This window comes from Molossus molossus, unplaced genomic scaffold, assembly GCF_014108415.1.
Source record: "Molossus molossus isolate mMolMol1 unplaced genomic scaffold, mMolMol1.p scaffold_m16_p_21, whole genome shotgun sequence".
NCBI classification, from domain to species: domain Eukaryota; kingdom Metazoa; phylum Chordata; class Mammalia; order Chiroptera; family Molossidae; genus Molossus; species Molossus molossus.
In genome coordinates this window covers 51393784-51413942 of record NW_023425357.1, presented here as the reverse complement: position 1 = coordinate 51413942, position 20159 = coordinate 51393784, and the positions used below count along the sequence as shown (strand labels likewise).

At 48.6% G+C, this 20159-nt stretch overlaps 1 protein-coding gene across 8 annotated transcripts in view; it reads right to left on the bottom strand.

The window, feature by feature from the left end:
* The window catches only part of DPY19L3 (dpy-19 like C-mannosyltransferase 3), a 35338-nt gene extending 15449 nt beyond the window's left edge, over positions 1 to 19889 (bottom strand). For 4 of the 8 annotated variants that reach the window (XR_004961104.1, XM_036274448.1, XM_036274451.1 and 1 more), the window contains exons 1-10: positions 19829 to 19889; positions 18245 to 18399; positions 15796 to 15929; positions 9223 to 9313; positions 7250 to 7371; positions 6571 to 6716; positions 4436 to 4559; positions 3842 to 3976; positions 2583 to 2714; positions 642 to 743 (exon numbers count right to left, since the gene is read on the bottom strand). Coding sequence is in view for 7 of the 8 variants with exons in the window: in XM_036274448.1 (XP_036130341.1) it covers positions 642 to 743; positions 2583 to 2714; positions 3842 to 3976; positions 4436 to 4559; positions 6571 to 6716; positions 7250 to 7371; positions 9223 to 9313; positions 15796 to 15929; positions 18245 to 18365 (1107 nt within the window). In the remaining variant the exon portion in view is untranslated. Of the gene's footprint in view, positions 1 to 641; positions 744 to 2582; positions 2715 to 3841; positions 3977 to 4435; positions 4560 to 6570; positions 6717 to 7249; positions 7372 to 7898; positions 7963 to 9222; positions 9314 to 15795; positions 15930 to 18244; positions 18400 to 19828 lie in introns of those variants that run through there. The other 4 variants (XM_036274449.1, XM_036274450.1, XM_036274452.1 and 1 more) reach the window with 4 other exon arrangements.
* Between the last annotated feature and the right edge of the window lie 270 nt (positions 19890 to 20159).

The window sequence follows — 20159 nt, the reverse complement described above, 5'->3', positions numbered from 1 at the left end:
CCAGCATGTGGCTCTCACATGGCTCGTGCCAGGGAGGACCCTGGTGTCTACAGCAGGGAGACGGATGAACGCGCAGCCCCGCCGGGTTCTCAGAAATGCTGACTGCTCTGCTCAAGTAAGGTTTTGATCGGCACGGAACTGCACGCGGATTAAGGACTTAGTAACAAAGGCCTGAGAGGAGGGGTTTTCTGTGGCAGCCGACACAGCTGAGGGTTTGCTGGCCCGTGCAGGACTCTGCCATGTGCTCACGTGTCCTGGCCCGAGACGGGCCTTTCATGGGGGACAGGTCACCTCAGTAAGACATGTGACTGTGAGAGTAAAGCAGTTTATTTACCAACTTAACCCAATAAAAATCATCCCATCTTTTTAAAAAGTTCCATAGTGCAGAAAATGATTTCTAAGAAGTAGAATTTTTTAAATTGAGAAAAATACTTGTTTAATGTTTTTAAAGTTGAGCTTCTAAAAAGTTTAATAGCTCAAAAGGTGAGTTCAAGGTAGAACATGTTAAACAATAAATAGAAAGCAAGGACTAAAATCAAGAAAATAATCCTGCTACTGAAACAAGTTAAAACCAACTGTTTAAAGTAAAACTGGTGACTCTTTAGCAAAGCTAAATTAAATATGTCATTTTATTAACCTACCTTAATCATGTTGTTGAGAAAAAGCGTCAAACATAAAACCACAAATAAATGTAACAATAGTTTTCCAAGCCTATTAAGGAAGTTTCCAGTTTTCAGATTCTTCTAGAAATTAAAAGAGTTGAGTATTAATTCTTAAATTTTAATTCAACTTCAAATCACTTAAGATTACGTAAGGATTTAAAACATTGGATCATGCAATATATAGAGAAAATATGTGAAAACTACAATCTACTAACGTTCATGAGGTTACATTGTTTCAACATTTATAATTTTCTAAAAGTAAATGAATCCTTAAATAAGAAACTTTATAAAATGAGAAAATGTATCCCATGAAAATGTTTTTTCTTTTTGGTACGAGCCCTTAGCGGGAACCGAACCTGGGACTCTCTGGTTGCAGGCCGACGCTCCAACCGCTGAGCCAAACCGGCCAGGACATCCTAGTCTTTTTAAAGACCTTTGCAACCAGAGTGTGAAGTCTGCTTTGGAGAAGGTGCTCAGGATGCACTGATGTGACACATCTTCTGGTCATTTCTCCATCAAGTCATGAATCACAGACTGCCACCCACTTAAATGAAAGATCTGTGGGTATGAAAGAAGGTCAGCTGTGCTCTTTGATATACACTAGTTTTCTTATACTCCTCAGGGAACTTTACAGATTATCAAATATGACAGCATCTAAAGAGTTCAAGTATGAGTGATGTTTACTTACAATTAAGGTTAAAAGCCTGAAGGAGAACTAATGTTTCTGAATCAACGAAAAGCCTGCTTCTAACCATCTTCATGACAGTTTGTCCATAGCAGCTCTTACCAAAGACTAATAAGAAAAAGGGTTTGCCCTGGCCAGTTTGGCTCAGCGGTTAGAGCATCGGCCTGTGGTCCAGAGAGACACGGATTCGGTTTCCGCTAAGGGCATGTACCTCGGTTGCAGTTTGACCCCAGTCCTGGTTGGGTCGTGGGGGTGGCAGCCACTCGATGTGTCCCTTTCATGTCGATGTTTCTCCCTCCCTCCCTCCCTCCCACTCTATTTGAACAAAAAATGGAAAAATGTCCTCAGGTGAGGAAAAAAGAAAAGAAAAGAAAAGAAAAAGGGTTTATTCTTCCCAAAGTGGAAAACGAAGCACCTTCTTGACACAAGTGCTCACGCTCTGGAGAAAGAGCTCAGGCTTCAGGACTTATCAAGGAAAAGCTACGATGCTCATGCAGATGTAAGGAGCTCTGATTAGGTGATAAAGTGAAAAGATCAGGTCAATGTGTTTAAACACAGTACCCTAGGAAATGTCCCATTAGTTCTAAAGGTATTTATCTGGATTTTCAAGAGTCCATTTTAACTCACTGTCGGTAACAAAGGTCGGGGTCTGGGGCAATGGCAGTGTGAGGCGACCGCCATCTGGAGGTAGAGAGCGTGCCCTGCACACCACACCCTTCCTCTCGAGTTCACGTAAGGACAGACGTTTGACAGTTCTGCCTGGTCGGTGTGGCTCGTGGTTGAGTGTCGACCCTGCACTAAGAGGTCACTGGTTTGATTCCTGGTCAGGGCACATGCCCAGGTTGTGGGCCTGATCCCCAGTGTGGGGCGTGCAGGAGGCGGCCAATCGATGTCCTCTCTCATCCATGTTTCTGTCTCTCTCCCCGTCTCCCTTCCTCTCTCTCTAAAATGAATAATGAAAGAAAAAAAAAGTTTAACTGTTCTCTCTTTTGTTTCAACTTTAAATCAATGGCATCCAAATAAGCGCCTCTGGTGAACTCCTGAGCTGAACTAAGACTCTGACCCTCAGAGAAACGACAAACAGGAGCACTGACCTCGAAGTTCCAAACAGCCGGTGGTGCCTCCCTGCTTTCTAGTGGGATTTGTCATGCGTCTTCCTTTGACTACTGCATGAGAATAAGTCCTACAAACCACACCCTTTAAAGTTTACAGACACACACACACACACCCCCTACCTGAAGTTTTCTTGCAATTAATACTGAAAGGTTAAAACTGATAAGCAAGGATCCAAGAATCATGGAATTGAAGAACTGAAGCGCGCAGACCAGGAGCAAAGCGGCGATCTGTATGGCGTACAGCCACGTGGCCTGCAAAGGGGAGCCCGAGAGCCGGAGTGAGGCAGGTGACCAGGGGCCAGCGCCATCTCAAGTTACAACAGAAAACACACCGATTCTGTGTAGCACACTGAAAAAGGACACTAAATCACAGACTTCCGTTTACTTAAACTTTAACTACAAAACATTTAAACTTTTGTAACATTAATTAAAGAGGAGCCAAACTGGACACTATAAAGCAGGGAAGCAGACAATGCTGTAACCACACCCTGGAAACAGGAGAACGCAGGGTATAGTCTTCAGTTCCCTCTAATTCCTTCCGTAACTGTCCACAGCCGACCACCAGATTTCATCATCTTCCATCCTTCCTAACTTCCCCACCTCGGGACCATGTCGGACACCGCTTCATCTGATCTGTGTGCCAGTTCTGAGGGACTGAGAGCTGTGTGGGAGCGGCACGGAGCGGCACGGAGGACGGCCTTCGCGAGGGGCCGGTCGTCGGGAAGGCGAGACGCCCACACCTGCCCCTGCTGTGGGGACTGGCACGGGCACGTATGGAGATGCCCTAAGCAGCTCTCGCCAACGACAGCTCTGAATGGAATAAAAACTGAAAGAAGCAAAACTCAACCCACGTGGACATACAAAAATGCCTCAAATAAAAAAATAAAATAGCCTGGCCAGTGTGGCTCAGTGGTTGAGCATGGACCCATGCATCAGGAGGTCGCCAGTTCAATTCCTAGTTGGGGCACCTGCCCAGGTTGTGGGCCTGATCTCCAGTGAGGGGTGCGCAGGAGGCGGCCAATTGATGTTCTCTCTCATCCATGTTTCCATTTCTCTCTCCCTGTCTCCCTTCTTCTCTCTCAAAATCAATAAAGGAAAAGATAAATGAATAAAAGACCTGTCTTATAAATTAAAATTTAAGTCATTCCTATAAAAGACAATTGATCTAGACTTTGTACTCTGAATAAATCCATCATTTAACACACAATGAGCAGAATAAGACGTAAGGTGGTTGGAAGAGGCTGTGTGAATCACAGGCCTGAAATGGCACCTTCCCTCGGCTGACGGCAGCTCGGCTCCGGTCAGGCAGTGGGCACCTGCCCCTTCTAGGACAGGGCGCTGAGTGAGACCGTCGGGACTGCGTGGCCCTTGGCGCTCACCTTCGGGGCGGGAAGCATGTCCAGGGCGTCCAGGACGAACAGCCCCAGGGCCTGCACCAGCATCATGAACTGATTGAACTGCCACAGCAGACTGAAGATGAATGTTGACAGGAAGATGGTGAGCAGGGCCAGCCTCTGTGAGAAGAAAACCCGGTGCAATTTACATGTCACTAGTGATAAAAAGTCGTGCACACTGGAGTTCGAGAGCAGCCAGAGCTCCGGAATCAGACACAGAACACAGACGGGGCTCTGGTTCCCTGGCACGTCAGCACTCGCACGTGCTCCATGGACACCGCACCGGCGTGGGGGCAACGGTGAGCCGGATCACAGTGCAAGAGCAATGGCTCAGGGGTGCTGACAGTTTTGCAGAAATTGTCTGGGATTTGCTGCAACTCCTTCAGGGTAGATTATATAGAGCACATTTTTAACAACAAAAATGAAACCCTTTCGTTTGCAAAAGAGGAGAAAGCTCAGAAGACTTCACTGAACTCAAGTTAAAAAGTTGGTCGTGGACTAACTCGGACACCATGCGCATCACAACTTCTTCAGCTTGGACAAGACAGGTTAAAAACATGAGGGATGATGGACACTTACCTCGGACAGAGGCCGCAGGCTCGGCCTCAGGAAATACGTGATTGCTGCGACCTGAATGGCAAAGAACGGCAGGGCCCAGTTCTCCCGTAGGGGGATGGTGAACTCCACCCTGGTCGTGTCTGTTCTGCAAAGGGGACAGTGGCCACAGCTGCGTCTGTACTGTGACTACCTCCAGACGCCCCAAGTGACAGCTACGTCACACGGAGGTTCCTGGTTATTGGTTCTCGGTAATAACCTCTCCTCCTCACCGTCATCCCCATAACACACACTCGGCATGGAGAGAGTTAAGGTACCCTGTCCACACACACTCAGTCCAGTGGTGAATCTGGGCCTCGAGTACAAGTGTCCACGCTGACCGCCCTGCTTCCCACTGCCCCAGTGCACGGTCCCTGTGCTCCGCGCTGCTTTATACCCGAGTCCTGAACTGGTCACTGCCGACCTCTATGAGCTCCTTGCCTCCCTAGAATGTGACCCCTTAGAAGACAAGCACGGGTCAGTTTTCATCTTTGTGCACCGGGTACCAAGAACCATCCCCACGCACTAGGCATTCAATAAATACCTTTTATTGCCCAGCTGGCGTGGCTCAGTGAACTGAGCATCGTCGCATGGACTGAGGGGTCCCACTTCAATTCCTGGTCAGGGCACATGCCCAGGATGTGGGCTTGATCCCTAGTGGGGGTGTGCAGGAGGCAGCCAATTGATGTTTCTCACTCACATCAATGGTTCTCTCTCCCCCTCTCCCTTCCTCTCTCTAAAATAAAAATCAATAAAAACATATTAAAAAAAAACTTTCATTTACTCTTAGCAGGAATAACATGTTAGATTAAAATGTTAAGAGGCAGTATAACATAGTTGTCTCGCACCCTATGTCTGAACTCTGACCAAGACTTGGCTGTGTGCATACCGATATAAATATACACATGCCTTCATCTATATGCGCATGTTCTCACATATACACACACTTGTATATGACAGTGTTGTATGTTAACCCAAGCTTCAATGTCCTCATTTCTAGAACGGTGATAATAACAGTGTTTCCTCTATAGGGCTGTTAAGAGGACACATGAAAGCATTTTGCAAAATGCTTGACATATAGTAATTACTCAGTGGTTTAACAGAAAGTGATTTGTTTAGAATCATGAAATAGAATCAATGTTAGAACTTGTGTTTGAGTTTGTGAGTCTCCTGCTCAGTACTGGTGTTGCCACTGTAGGTCAGGCAGTTTTTCTATCTCGAATACGTTTTTTTCTTTTAATAAAAAAATGTTTTTCTTTATTGTTATTAGAGAGAGAGAGGAAGGGAGAAGGAGAGAGAGAAACATCGATGAGAGAGAACATCAACTGGCTGCCTCCTGTGTGCCCCCCACTAGGGATCGGGCCCACAACCTGGGCATGTGTCCTGACCGGGAATTGAACCAGCGACCTCTTGGTGAAGGGCCGACACTCACCACTGAGCCACAGTGGCCGGGCTTGAATATATATATATATATTTTTAATCCTCACCCGAGGACATTTTTTTGTTCAGATAGAGCGGGAGGGAGAGAGAGGAAGAGAGAGAGAAACATCGACGTGAAAGGGACACATTGAGTGGCTGCCACCTGCACGACCAACCAGGGCTGGGGACAAACTGCAACTGAGGCACGCGCCCTTAGCGGGAACTGAACCCAGGTCTCTCTGGACCACAGGCCGATGCTCTAACCGCTGAACCACACTGGCCGGGCGTGAATATGTTTTCTGAATATTTTTATAGAAGCGACTTCACTGTGCTCCGGGGTCTAGAACAGACACTTAGACGGTGACGAGTCCCCTGCATCTCAGAGCTTTACGCTTCGCTCGTCATGAGGAGCCACACCGTCAGGGTCGACAATGAAGACACTATAACATCTCTGAGAGGCGAGGTGTGTGGCTGGAGGAACACTGACCACACGGTGAGCCTGTGATGGAATAGGCCATGACAAGTGACCCTCATGACCTGCAATTCAACATTCTGCTCCTCAGCCTGAAACATGTAAACACAGGACTTCCCACCTCGCTGGGGGAGACGCCCACACAGACATGGCAGATGCCCTCCTCTGAGCTGGAAAGCGAGGGATGCGCTGTTGTTGTATCTGACACAGGGGACAGGTTCCCGCTCACCTGTTGGCGACGTACCAGATCGCTGCCAGGAGCCCCGACAGCCACGTGCCGCTCAGGAGCCAGCTGGTTACGTACAGGGCTGCGACGTGGACAGCCTGGAGCCCGAATAAGGTGTAAATATAAAAATAAACTGGCTCTAAGTACTTCTGCAGAAGGGAACAATAGAAATTGTTTGTTAGGGAAGCCCTAATCTTTCTCCCTGGCAGCAGAAATTCAGTCCTCAGAAGTTGGATTCATCCAAGCAATGAGCCCACACCACACAGGAGTGGACAGCGTAGGGCGTCCTGAGGACCCTGCCCTCATTCCTTAGATACGCTCACACTACATTTTGTCCAATTTTACCTTCTTCACATGAGAAGTAGTCATTGTGGTTTGCTAACTTTCCAATGTTTTTTATTTCAAAGATACGTGAGGAGTGATTACATGTTTCCACATAAAAATATCACTTCCAGGCGGCACACATATATTATAAGCCGGGAAGCATCTACACGCACAAAATACCTTATAAAAAACAAATAAAAAGCAAAGTTCACAATATTTACGAAGATAATTAGAATACTGTTGCATGAACACCAAGCCGGCTAAAGATCAGAATAACACAGGTGACATTTCAACCCAAAAGGGCCGGTTCTGACGCTCACCTGCTACGAGCAACTCTGTGTCATGGAACACAACTTACTTGTATGGGCAGAACTCTGTATAAAACACTGAGAAAAACTTCTTGGTAAATATTCATTCGCTGAAGGAGGTTAATTGTCCTCATGGATTCAGTTTTGTTATCGTACATTAAGTCATGAAAACCTAGGGAAAGATAATCACAATTAAAACGATCCGTGTATTCAAACTACGCGCAGATTCTGGAGAACGTGCCAGAGAACGCGCCCTGCGTGGGGTGGACAGCACCAGCGGGAGGTGTTCTCCCCAAACCAGAGCCGACCTCCCAGCAAGCCTCCGGGCACCACCACCCAACAGGACGACCGGACAGCAGAGGATCCCTGAATGGGCCCTGAAGATCCAGCATAATCCCGAAAGTGGTAAACCACTATAGATGAATAACCGCTTTCAGCAAAAATTACAAGAAAAATGGAAAGAAACCTATTGACGAGAAGAAACATGCTGAGATGTAGCAAATGACTGCCACACACGAGCTTTATTGATCTCAATAACTAATTGAGAATCTGTAAAGACATGGAAATCCAATCTGTTACAGGACTTCTATCTCTCCATCTGTTTGATATTTTCTGAAAGAATAATCCTAACAGGTGACACATGGACAGAGCTCAGTGATACTCACAGACCATACATCCACCTTCACAGCAGTTTCTCACCTTAACACCATGGCACTTTGACATTTAGGGCCCGACTCATCATGTCTGATTAATGGCACCATCCTGTTTGTTGGGGGGGGGGGGGGTGCAGTGCTTGAGGCCAGAGCTGGTGTCAGACCCTAGGGCCACACGTTGCTCCCCACCCCACCCCCTTTGCCATCCCAGCTGGTGGCCAAAGGCCCTGGTGATTCTCAACAGAAGGTGGACAGGAGGCCAAGGTTGCCCAACCAATGCATGTCCATGCTGAGGGCACGTGTGTGAGGACAGACACCACCGTCAGGGTCCCCTCCCTTTCCTCCCGCCACCCCCCTGTCCACATCGCAGTGAGGGAGCTGCTCTGCGCCCTACGCAGCCCCGACCCAGAAGCAGGTGGACACCATCTTTAGTCCACACTGCTGACTCCTGGCCAGCAGTGCCCTAAATCAGCCTGGCGGCAGCTCACCTCATCCTGCCTTTCCTGTATCGACTGTACTGTGGGTCATGGAATAGTTGATGAGAAAAAGGTTTTTTATATAACAGAGTCTCAGCTAATAAATATAGGAGGGATGACAAAATTAGAATGTCACTACAACTCTACTGAAGTAATGGATATAGGTGATAATCTTCAAATGGCTGCTGAATCCATTACCTTTTGGCTGATAGGTAATTTACCTTATTATGGGTAAAACTGCCTATCTACACGGGAACTGACTGATTAATTTTTAATGGCATGAAAAGAAAGACAAGCAAAATCTCCTGCCTCTTCCTGGGATACAAGCGAAGTACAGAACATCACCTATGAAGAATCTGCCAAAAACAGATCTGAACCCGAGCAGAGTCCAGGACAGGGTGGCGCGTCGTGTGTCCTGTTAAGCACATCAGCACGTGTGATGCAGGGGGTCCTTCTGGGCCTCCATTAGTCGGAGCGAAGATTCAAGAGTATGGGCTCTGAACACTCAGAAACCCGAACACGGGGAAGAGGTAAAAATAAAGGAAGGAATGAGGCACTAGGACAACAGCAATTTTCACGTGTATTATCAACATGCCTGCATTTAGACAATGCCCCTTTCACCTGCAAAGACACTTCCAAGAAACTGAGAAAAGTCAGCTGCAAAACCAAGAAGCCACAAACATTAACTCTGGGATGGAGCCGAGCTGAGAGGCAAGGAAAGGAGGGACACGTGAAGTATTACACAACTTCTTCTAGAGCAAGACATTTTCGTGGACTGTTATTTAACAAGTAAAAACGATCCCCGTCACACAAGTTCTGTGGAGCACTTAGCATGCGCGAGTGCAAGTGTTTCGGCTGACACAGTAGGAGAACGCACACTGCATTCGGAATTACCGTGCACGAGGCTGGGCGCCTGCAGCATTTGCTTGTAGTAGGAATAATACAGCCCACACTCCGTCCGGAAGGAGATCTCCCGCTCCACCTCCTGCAACGAAGGGAGGTCTGTGGGTTTACACAACCTGGTTAAGTATCTACTGTCACCATAGAAACAGGGAACAGAACAACAACTTAAAAAGAAAACAAACTTAAGAAAGCTTGGCAAATAAAAATAACAGAAGGCTGATAATTGCTGAAGCTGGGTGTATATTATAGGGGTTTATCATACTATTCTCTACTTTGTGGATGTTCAAAATTTTCTATAACAAGGCATTTTAAAAAATGGAAACTAGTTCCATTTATCTGATGTTTCAGAGTTAAAGTTTTTCTTGTATTTCACACTAATTAAAACTTAAAAAAAACCCACCACCATTCTTACAAAATATCTGTGGGAAACAAAATAGAAACAGCATAAAAAATCATCCAAATGAAAAGAACTGTGACTGCATCAGCACGTGCCTGGCGCTAACAGAACTGCTTGAGATGAGCAGGTCCATTGTACTGTGGAGTGCAGGGTGTTCTTAGTGAGAGGGGCAGCCTTTCACATGTGGAGTTGACTCTGACAAGCGGAAAGATGGTCATGTAGGAAATGGATACAAGAAATGTGAACTGGGAAGAGACAAACCACAGAACTTACATGCATGTATGCGTGACCAATGGACACAGACAACAAAGATGGGGATGGGGTGGGGGGACGGGGTGGAGGGTGTCAATGGGAGAAAAAGGAGAAACATCTGTAACAAAAACAAATCAATAAAATAAAAATAATAAAAAAAAAGAAACGTAAACTTCTTTATCATAAACAGTTGACTTTAGAAGAACTAAAATTTAAAACAATAGCTACTAGTCAATTTGGATGTAAGATGCTTTTATAAAACGTAAAGCATTAACATCAAATATGCAGACAACTGGTAGTGAGGACGAACAGACTTCCTGGAATAATCCAATTAGCACCCTCAGGCCCTGTACATGTACATGTAAAGCACTGTAAGTGAGCGAGGGGTTACAACCTGTCATTGTCCATTCATTCACACTGACGTTCAGAAGGCCAGGCCTAGGGCCTGCAGCGCCGTCTGAAATGTGTCCCTATCTGCTTCCCGTCACGGCGGATCCACGTCCACAGCACGACTGCTCGGGGAAGACAAGCTGGGAAACACTGCAGACCCGACTCTCCTGGATGCTCCTCTCACCACCCGTTTTCCCTCACTGCTACCTGCTTCCCAAACAGTGGTAAGTCCCGGCTGGATCTCAGTGGTTAGAGCACTGACCCAAGGACCGAAGGGTTGAGGGTTCGATTACAGTCAAGGGCACACATCTGGGTTGCAGATTCGATCCCCCGCCCCCACTGGGGTCATGTGGGGGGCAACCAATCGCTGTGTCTCTCTCGCATCAGTGTTTCTCCCTCCCCCCTCCTTTCTCTCTCTGCAATGAAACAAAAATCAATGGAAAAAAATCCTCTGGTGAGGGTTAACAACAACAAAAACAGTAATAAATGTTTCATTAAAGGAACCACTCATGCTATTATCTTCAGACCTGGAAATTATTTATTTCTTCTACCCTATAAATATTTCTCCTATTCTTTTTTATTTTTTGGTTAATCCTCACCTGAACATATTTTCCCATTGATTTTCAGATAGAGTGGAAGAGAGGGCAGGAGAGAGAAATATCGATGTGTGAGAGAGACATTGATTGGTTGCCTATCACATGACCCTGACTAGGGCCGGGGATCGAACCTGCAACCCAGGTACATGCCCTTGACTGGGAATCGAACCTGCAACCCTTCGGTCCACAGGCCAATGCTCTAACCGCTGAGACAAACCAGCCAGGGCTCTCCTATTCTTTAAAAAAAGTATTATAGATCAATTCATAATTAAAGCATTGGAAAAATACTCAATTATCTAAGAGTATCAATATCCAATTACTGACCCTGAAAAACAAACTATTGTTTTATTATTGTCAACTCTCCAAAATATGAGTGGCTGGGTAGTGTAGCAAATTTTATATAATGAGCTTCCTTTCATGGGAAACACATTTACTCTGGAAAAACCAACATTAAAACGAAGGCCCAGTCAGGTTCTGGAGTTTAGTTTCATCAGCACACTTGCTTTGTAGAAAGGGCGACATAAAACAACGAAGCTCCTCATCTCTCCCATCTGCTCTGGCTTGGAGGCCCCTCGCTAGCAGGAAGGCCCCCAGCTGCCCCAGGCCTTCCTCCGCCTTCCTCTCTGAGGACAGCGGCTCTGGCTTTTGACAGCATCAAGCTGAGCTGGTTCTGCCGCTTTCCAGAACGTCCGAGCTCCGACTTGGCCAAGTAAGCACAGAGGCTGCAAACTGATGTTAACTGAGTCAACATTAGCTTTCTTCTGTGCACATTAAAAAAAACCATTAAGTTTAATTACATTCCTTTTCTTCTCTCCAGCTGCCTTAAAGTGTTCACAGAACGGCTGCTGTCGATGGAACATTCTGACATCAATCCTGCACCCCAGACCAACCTACAGAGCTGCATCGGTCCTGCTCACGGGGGTTCACCCCAACACGGCTCTGAGCATAAAAGACCGACTCTGTGAAGACGAGGAAAGAAAGATGCTGCTCGAAGCTCTAACAGGAGAAAGCCTGTGTGCCTTCCCCTCCTTACTACGCCCAGAACGTGCAAAGAACAGAGGGTCGTAATTAGTAAAAATGCATTCAGACATGATGAATCGGTGATCTTGGCACCAGCTGCATGGAACCAAATGCTGCACTTTATCAGACAGACATCTGCAAGTTGTGCATCTGCTTCCTGCTAAGACAACATCTGCTTCACCCACTCAAACGCTTTTCCAGTTTTACGGCAGCTCATACTTTGCCTGGCGGGCTGGCCAAGGACAGTGCACAGCAGAGTCGTCCCTCAAGCCTGCAGAACTAGCAAATCTGCTTGATCTGCAGTGCTGAGACCCAGCCGCCCTCTCTGAGGGTGATGACAGACTGACAGACAAAAGACTTGTATTGAGGAGCTGCACCGCTGGGGCGTTCTGCAGGAGTGTGCACCGTAATGCACGAAGACCGAAAGGAAAGCATTAGGAAAATAAACGACTGCTTGGAATGAATGACTTGCCTCTTTGGCAACACACAAAGGGCGACAAGCCCTTTTAGACAAGCGACACCAATTTCAAAGGAAGCGTACCATTTGCTTTCAAAGATCTCACGCAAATAACTGTTCTTTATAAACACTGCCCCCGAGATAACTGGGCTGCAGGTAGCGGGAAGCCATGTGACGATTAACCGCGTAAGTGAATCTGTTTCCGAATTAGGTTAACAAATCATCTCACCAAGAAACAGTAGCTCACAGTAAGACAGCTGTTCCCAACGTCCGGCCCCGGGAAACAACGCCCTCAGCAAACGTATTCGTGGCACATACACGGTTTGCTGTCTGGTTAATGCAGGCCCATCTGCTGGGATGAGCGACTCTTGCCCTCGAAACGACGGAAGCCGACGTGAGAGGGCTGCCAAGCTCTGAGCTTTGAGGCACTCCGACGACTGGTGGAGTGACTGCACCCCTGCGGGCGACTCCCAGGCAACCAGTCCTGGTCCTGCTGTGGCTGCCCCGCTGCAGACGGGCCCCACCGGTTCCAAGACAACATCTTTGCAAGAGTATTCGATGGGAAGATACACACCTTCTGTGAGGTCAAATAAGTAAGAGTGAGAGCGGAAATGTTAGCATAAGTAAAAGAACTGCTTGAGTGCTTTCAGCCAAGTGAGAATTACTTTCTTCATCACTGAACACTTATTTGCTGGGGAAACAAAATGGTGTAAGAATTCAGTCCTTGATTTCAAGGGGTTTATTTCTGAATAAGAATAACGCATTTGTAAAACAAGAAAATTACTTCAAGGAAAGACCGGTGTCAGCCTGAGGGAATGATGAGTCTTTCGCCTGAAGCACTAACTCAGTCTCCCCACGAGACCCGGTGCCTCCAACAGGTCTCTTCCTCCGAGAACTCCTTCCTTTGTTCCACAGACACCCACCAACCATCCAGTACAAACGCTCTGCGGGGATCAGCAGGGAGCAACAGACACTAACCTCTGCCTCATGGAATTTATAATCTAGAGCAAACAAGTAAATACAGCAAGGACAGCAGAGAGTGGGGACAGGGAGGGAGGGGGCGAGGAAGGCCTTGCTGATGAGGGGACAACTGAACGGAGACCTGGGGAGGAGAGGCCACGACCCACGTGGAAACGGCCTGCTGGCCAGACAGACCAGCCCACGCCCTGAGGAACAGGGAGGCAGTGTGGTTTGAGTGGAGAAAGGTGGGGAGCTAGTCAAGTCAGGAGGCTATCTGCCTCTCAAATTTCCGGTGCGTGTCCCTCTCCTTTCCTCCACTTTGCCTGGTTAACCTGTCTCATCCTTCAGGTGTCAGTGACATCGTGTCCTCTAGCAACTCCCCCTGACCTTCTAGACCGGGGTTAGTCTGCCCTCCTGTCCCCCACAATACTCTAAGTCAGCCCATCACAGCGCGGTTTCATGTGAGTATAACTGCCCACTGGCCTGTGTCTTGCTCGAGAGGGACAGCTTGAATACAGGGCTGTCTTCTGGGGGGGTTGCTGCCCCGAGAGCAGTGCTTACTGGACACTGCAGGTGCTGGGGTACGCTGGCCACATCCATTTGTGCTACTCGGAAGTCTGCTGGCAAACTCAGTGGCTGTTATTTCTTCCATGCTCCCAGTGTTTAAACCCATGCTACCCACAGAACAGTGCTCAGCAAATATCAGGTAAAAGCAGAGGACTCCTTTAGCCGAGAGGGTAAAGAGAACAATCAAGGTGCTCAGGTCCCTTCATGATGGGTGATCTGAGGCAGGGCCCCCATACGAGCTTCAGATCAGAGAGCCAGACCCAGGGTGAGATGATGTGCTCTCTTCAGCATGTCTCCTTGCTATTCAGTTGCCAGCACTCGATTTCAGCTGTATCCCCACAGGGGGTATTTGAGCCTTTATTCAAAATACTCAAGTTAATAAGTAAGCATTAAACTGCTCAATTCTAGGGAATCTGTTTAGAAGCACTCCATTTTAAAGAGATATAGGTGACGCCGGCCAATTTGGCTCAGCAGTTAGAGCGCTGGCCTGCAGACGGAAGAGTTGCGGGTTCGATTCCAGCCAAGGGCATGTACCTCAGTTGAAGTTTGATCCCTGGCCCTGGCTGCGGTCATGCGAGAGGCAGCCATTTGACATCTCTCTCTCACTTTGATGTTTCTCTCTCTCCTTCCCTCCCACTGTATCTGAAGATCAATGGGAAAATATCCTCAAGTGAGGATTAAAACAAATAAAATGAAATAAAGATACAGGGGTCAAAACTTTTCCTTGATAAGAAAATCCAGTAACTGCCTGGAGGGAAAGAATTGTCACTCCTTGCTACTGTGGCCGTGTGTGAGTGTGTGTGAAGTCATACTGGCACAGGCTGCACCAGGAACACTCTGAATCAGCCAGAGACTCTGTTGTCCCAGTAAGGGGACAAAGCTCAAACAGTTTGGGGAGCTCCATGGGGACTGTCTTCAGGCTCCACGTTGATTCTTCGGAGTGTTCTCACAGAGAATACGTTTGACCTCTGAAGGCAAAGCCTATCTTGGTAAGTAGCATCATTAGAAGTAAATTAGGTCAAAGATCATGACACTTTGGATCAAAAGGGGTGGGGGATATTTGGTTCAAAAACACTGCCAGTGTGTAAGTTTCCTTGCATAAGACAGTTGTTTTTAAAACGATGATAAATTAAGGAACATCTAGAAATGCTTAAAAAGAGAAAGAGAAAAGAGGGACAACAGGAAACTGGTGTTAAAATATCACAGACCCTTCTAAGAGTGTGATGGTAATTATGGCTCCTTAACCCAGGGAAGGACTGGCTCGCCCCCAACCATAGTGCATGTCCAGCTAGACGAGGACACACTGCGGTCACCAGCAGACACGCCATGGCTCAGAGCAGTGCCTTTCAAATTCTTCTTTCTTTTAAAAATTTTTTTCCCTTTATTGATTTGAGAGAGAAAGGGAAAGGGAGAGAGAGATAGAAACAGCGATGAGAGAGAACATCGACTGGCCGCCTCCTGCATGTCCCCCACTGGGGATCGGGCCCATAACCTGGGCATGTGTCCTGACCAGGAATCGAACTGGTGACCTCCTGGTGCAGGGTCGACGCTCAACCACTGAGCCACACCAGCTGGACTCTTCTTCGTTCTTAACACTACCCAACAGAAGACCAATTTGTATACTGTGACCCAACTTGTACATGCACACCTACAGTTAAGTTGATTTCATGAAGAAAACGTCACTCGTACCCACAGCAGTTTCACGATCTGGTCTGAAAAGCGCTGGGTCAGTGCCTGCTGCTTCACGGGAGTAGCTGTGAGATCCACTTGATTGAAAACATTCTGATCTTATTTTAAACTAACGAACACAAACTCTTTTTACTCCACAGCCAAACTTTTTAAGAGACTGGATTCTTTGTGGGGAAACTGCACTGTGTTGGTCACTCACTGGACACACTGGTGCAAGGCTTGTAGAACTCCCATACCTTAATATTGGAAAACCATAAGTCATTTTCATGTAAAGTGGCCAGGTAGACAGAAGTCAGGAGTCCAGTGCAAAGGGCTATGGCTCCACCAACTGTGAATGACAGAATCTTCCATAATCTTCGGCTGGTACAACCTTTTGGAAAAATCAGACAGACAATCATGGAGTCGGTAAAGGGTTGTACAGTCCTACCGCAGACCTTCAGATGTGCTGCGTCCCAGCTGCCTGCCCTGGGGATGCAGACCTGCCTCCAGCGGACAGCCAGGCTCCTTCTGCAATTCTGCAGACCTGTCCCACGCTCTTGCTGCAGCTCCCCCGCTGTATCTAACTGCCCACCGAGCAGAATGTGGGCTTCTGGAGAAGTCCAGTCTTACCCACCTCTGTCCACAGCCTGTTTTTGGCTCAGTTAAATGACCACAGTGTTACTACAAAGTTTGCCAAATGGAGAAATAATGGGTTACATGTCCAGGAGATAAACCATCTACTTACAATTTGTGATCCAGTTACCATTTGACCAGTAACTGAATCCAGGCATACACCTCTCAAATAATTAAAGTTCTAAACCAATATCTGGCTACAAGGATATTTATCACAGTTCTGCTGGTATAGGAGAAAGGCTGAAAAATGTCTAAGTGTTCAACATGGAATTGGTAAAACAAGGCATGCAATAGCCACACGATGACTGTACACTGGCAGTATTTTTAAACCGTTGACTGACTTATGACATGACCAGAACATACTAAAAGAGATGCAGCATGAAGGATACTGATTTTGTTTTGTTTTTTTTATCTTCACCCGAGGATATTTTTCCATTTTTTGTACAGATAGAGCGGGAGGGAGAGAGAGGAAGGGAGAGAGAGAGAGAGAAAAACATCGACGTGAAGGAACACATCGAGTGGCTGCCACCCGCACGACCAACCAGGGCCGGGGACAAACTGCAACCGAAGTACGTGCCCTTAGTGGGAACCGAACCCGGGTCTCTAGGGACCGCAGGCCAACGCTCTAACCGCTGAGCCAAACCGGCCAGGGCGAAGGATACTGATTTTGTAAAACCACGCAGGAGTACGTGTAGGCACACATGTGTGGAGAACGTTTCGACAATGAGGTGTAGTGTCCTGGGTTGGAGTCTCAGAACACATGGGTAGGCGGGAGTATTACTTTCCTTTTTTGTTTACTTTTCAGGTTTTATTCTAACATAAACAAACATTGCTTTGGTGAAACAAACCATCCTCAAACTTGTTTTAATGTAAAAAAAATAAACTTGAGCCCCGTTGGTGTGGCTCAGTGGTTGAGCATCAACCCATGCACCAAGAGGTCGCTGGTTCGATTCCCAGTCAGAGCATATGCCCAGGTGGTGGGCCCGATCACCACTGGGGGCATGAAGGAGGAGGCCAGTTGATGTTCTCTCTCATAGATGTTTCTATTTCTATCTCCCTCTCTCTCTAAAATAAAAATAAGTAAATAAAAATAACAACAACAACAAAACCAAACTTGAGCCTGGCCAAGGTGGCTCAGTGGTTGAGCGTCGACCCTGCACCAAGAGTTTGCCAGTTCGATTCCTGGTCAGGGCACATGCCCAGGTTGTGGGCCCGATCCCCAGTGGAGCCCATGCAGGAGGCGGCCAATCAATGTTCTCTCTCATTGATGTTTCTCTTTCCCTTTCTCACTAAAACTAATAAAGAAAAAAAAACTTAAAAAAAAAACCCCCAAAACTTGAATTTGCATTGCGTAGGTCTTCAGAAGGTATTCTCTTGTCTGAAATTGCTATAACTGAGCTGGATGACCTGGCTTCTCAAAACAGCTTACTTTTTTTTTATAATACCATTCCCCCAAATTACTAGCTGTGGCTGGTAAGAACCGATGTAACTTCTGTTTGGAACCCACGTGGTTGACGGACATGGAATTCTTGTTCTCACTTGAAAAATCTTGACCCCTGGAGGAAGGGGTTGGTGGTTAATGCCATGCGATGAAGCAGAAAACAGACTTGTCGAGTCTCCACCATTACATAAACATCTTACAAATTGTGACCCCTTTTCCCACCAAAAAAACTTAAAGAAGAAAATTCCAGGAATTTGACCGAAAAGAAAGAATAAAAAATGTTTGATTCATGTTTCAATGTTAATGAGATTAATCTGTCTGATGTGGACAGCAGAGACCAGATTAGGGGAGTATTACTCCAGCAAGCCGGAGGATCCAACCGGCCTAAACACCAGCTACTGAGGGTCAGCGAGAATCACGGGCTCCAATTCGAGCTGTGCCATCACTCGTACAATCAGAACTGCAAAACCATATTATCAAATTGCAACCAAATTATTCATGGAAGTGAAATGTCAGGATGTCAGAACAAGTTTCCTCGACTGTTAAGGTGCACTGAGTTTTTATCCTGTGGGAGTGACAGTAGCACTCAGAAATGAAAGCGATCCCAAATGCCGCTTTAATCTGTCACCTACTGGATGATGGTTTATTTTCCAGCGTCACATTCTCCTGCTGGGCTGTACCGTCCTCAGACACTTCTGTGGTTCTGACTCCTTTTCTTTGCCTGATGGACATCATGGTGTCAAAGGCCCCCATGCATGGTTCTTCCCGCTGCTCCTGCAGAGAGCACCTGAGACAGCACAAAGTGAATGGCCACCCACGTGCCAGCACCATCCCGCCGTGTGCCCTGGCCTTAGGCAACCCCCTCAGCAGCTTTCCCGTCTTCCCTTCACATCTCCACCAGACAGCAAAGCTCCTCTGAACCCAACACAAGAACCTATGGATGCCGTGTTCGTGAAGCACCCTGGCAGGAGGCAGGAGCACCGCCGAGACCCCAGCAGCTGCTGCCCTTGTCCCTTCCTGAGGATGTGCCACGGTGCAGCATCACCTGTGTCGTGCATTCCTCCACAGCTGCATGCCACCAGAGGTGTCCAGGAGCAGGCTTGTTGACAGCCTGCTGGTGAAGAGCTGAACCACGGATCGTGTCTGGTTCAATTTCAATGCTGCGCTCCCCACGCCCCGAGCGGTGTCCATTGGACCCCGGTCCCAAATACGGGCCTCCACCCTCAGGATGTGGGTGGCGCTCTCCTAATTATCTGTCCAGTGTGAGCAGTGCTGCTGTGGTGCTCTGGGTGGGTTAGAACTCCTGAAGGCAACTTGCTCCATAGGAAAGAATCGACCCCACTCTATTCCATCCATCCACTCATCCCTTCCTTCGTCCATCCACTCGTCCCTTCGTCCATCCGTCCACTCGTCCATCCTTCGTCCATCCGTCCACTCGTCCCTTCCTTTGTCCATCCACTCGTCCCTTCGTCCGTCCATCCTTCGTCCATCCACTCGTCCCTTCCTTCGTCCGTCCGTCCACTCGTCCATGCTTCGTTCGTCCGTCCATCCACTCGTTCCTTCGTCCGTCCATCCTTCGTCCGTCCACTCGTCCCTTCCTTCGTCCATCCGTCTGTCCACTCGTCCATCCATCCACTCATCCCTTCCTTCGTCCATCCACTCGTCCCTTCGTCCACTCGTCCCTCCTTCGTCCGTCCGTCCACTCGTCCCTTCGTCCGTCCATCCTTCGTCCGTCCGTCCGTCCGTCCACTCGTCCCTTCGTCCGTCCATCCTTCGTCTGTCCGTCCATTCGTCCTTCCTTCGTCCGTCCGTCCACTCGTCCCTTCGTCCGTCCGTCCACTCGTCCTTCCTTCGTCCGTCCGTCCACTCGTCCTTCCTTCGCCCGTCCGTCCACTCGTCCCTTCGTCCGTCCGTCCACTCGTCCTTCCTTCGTCCGTCCCTCCTTCGTCCGTCCGTCCACTCGTCCCTTCAGGCGCCCACCCTCGCCCGCTCCTTCATTCATTCGCTCGCTCACGCAGAACCACGCGACCCCGAGGCACGCGGACGAGCTCCGGCAGCGGCTCGGAGCAGCGGGACCCCGCGGGCGCAGAGGCCGCCCTCCGTGCGCCACGGCGGCGGAACACCTGACCCCGCTAGGCCGGCACCGTGCCAGCCGCGCGAGCGTCCCGCCCACGGCAGCGCCCGGCAGGCTCGGCGCGCAGGGGCGGAGCACCGACCTGGCTCAGCGTCCTCGCGCCGCGGCGGACGGGGCCGGGAGACGCCGACGACCGGGAGCCCAGAGCGTCGCGCGCCGCCCCGGAAATGGGCCCGGGCGTCAGCGGCCCGGGAAGGGGCGCGCCGGGAAGGCCGGGCCGCTGCGGCCGCGCCCATAGGTTCCGGGAGCCGTCCGTCAGCGCGGCCCCGCCCCGCCGCTGAGGCGCCGGCGGAAAAGAGCGGCGCACTTCCGGTCGCCCTCCGTTAGGCGCCGGCCGGAAAGAGAGCAGCGCACTTCCGGCCACCATGGCGGCGGCAGTGAGCGCGGCTCCGTTCCTGCTGCCCGCGTCGCCC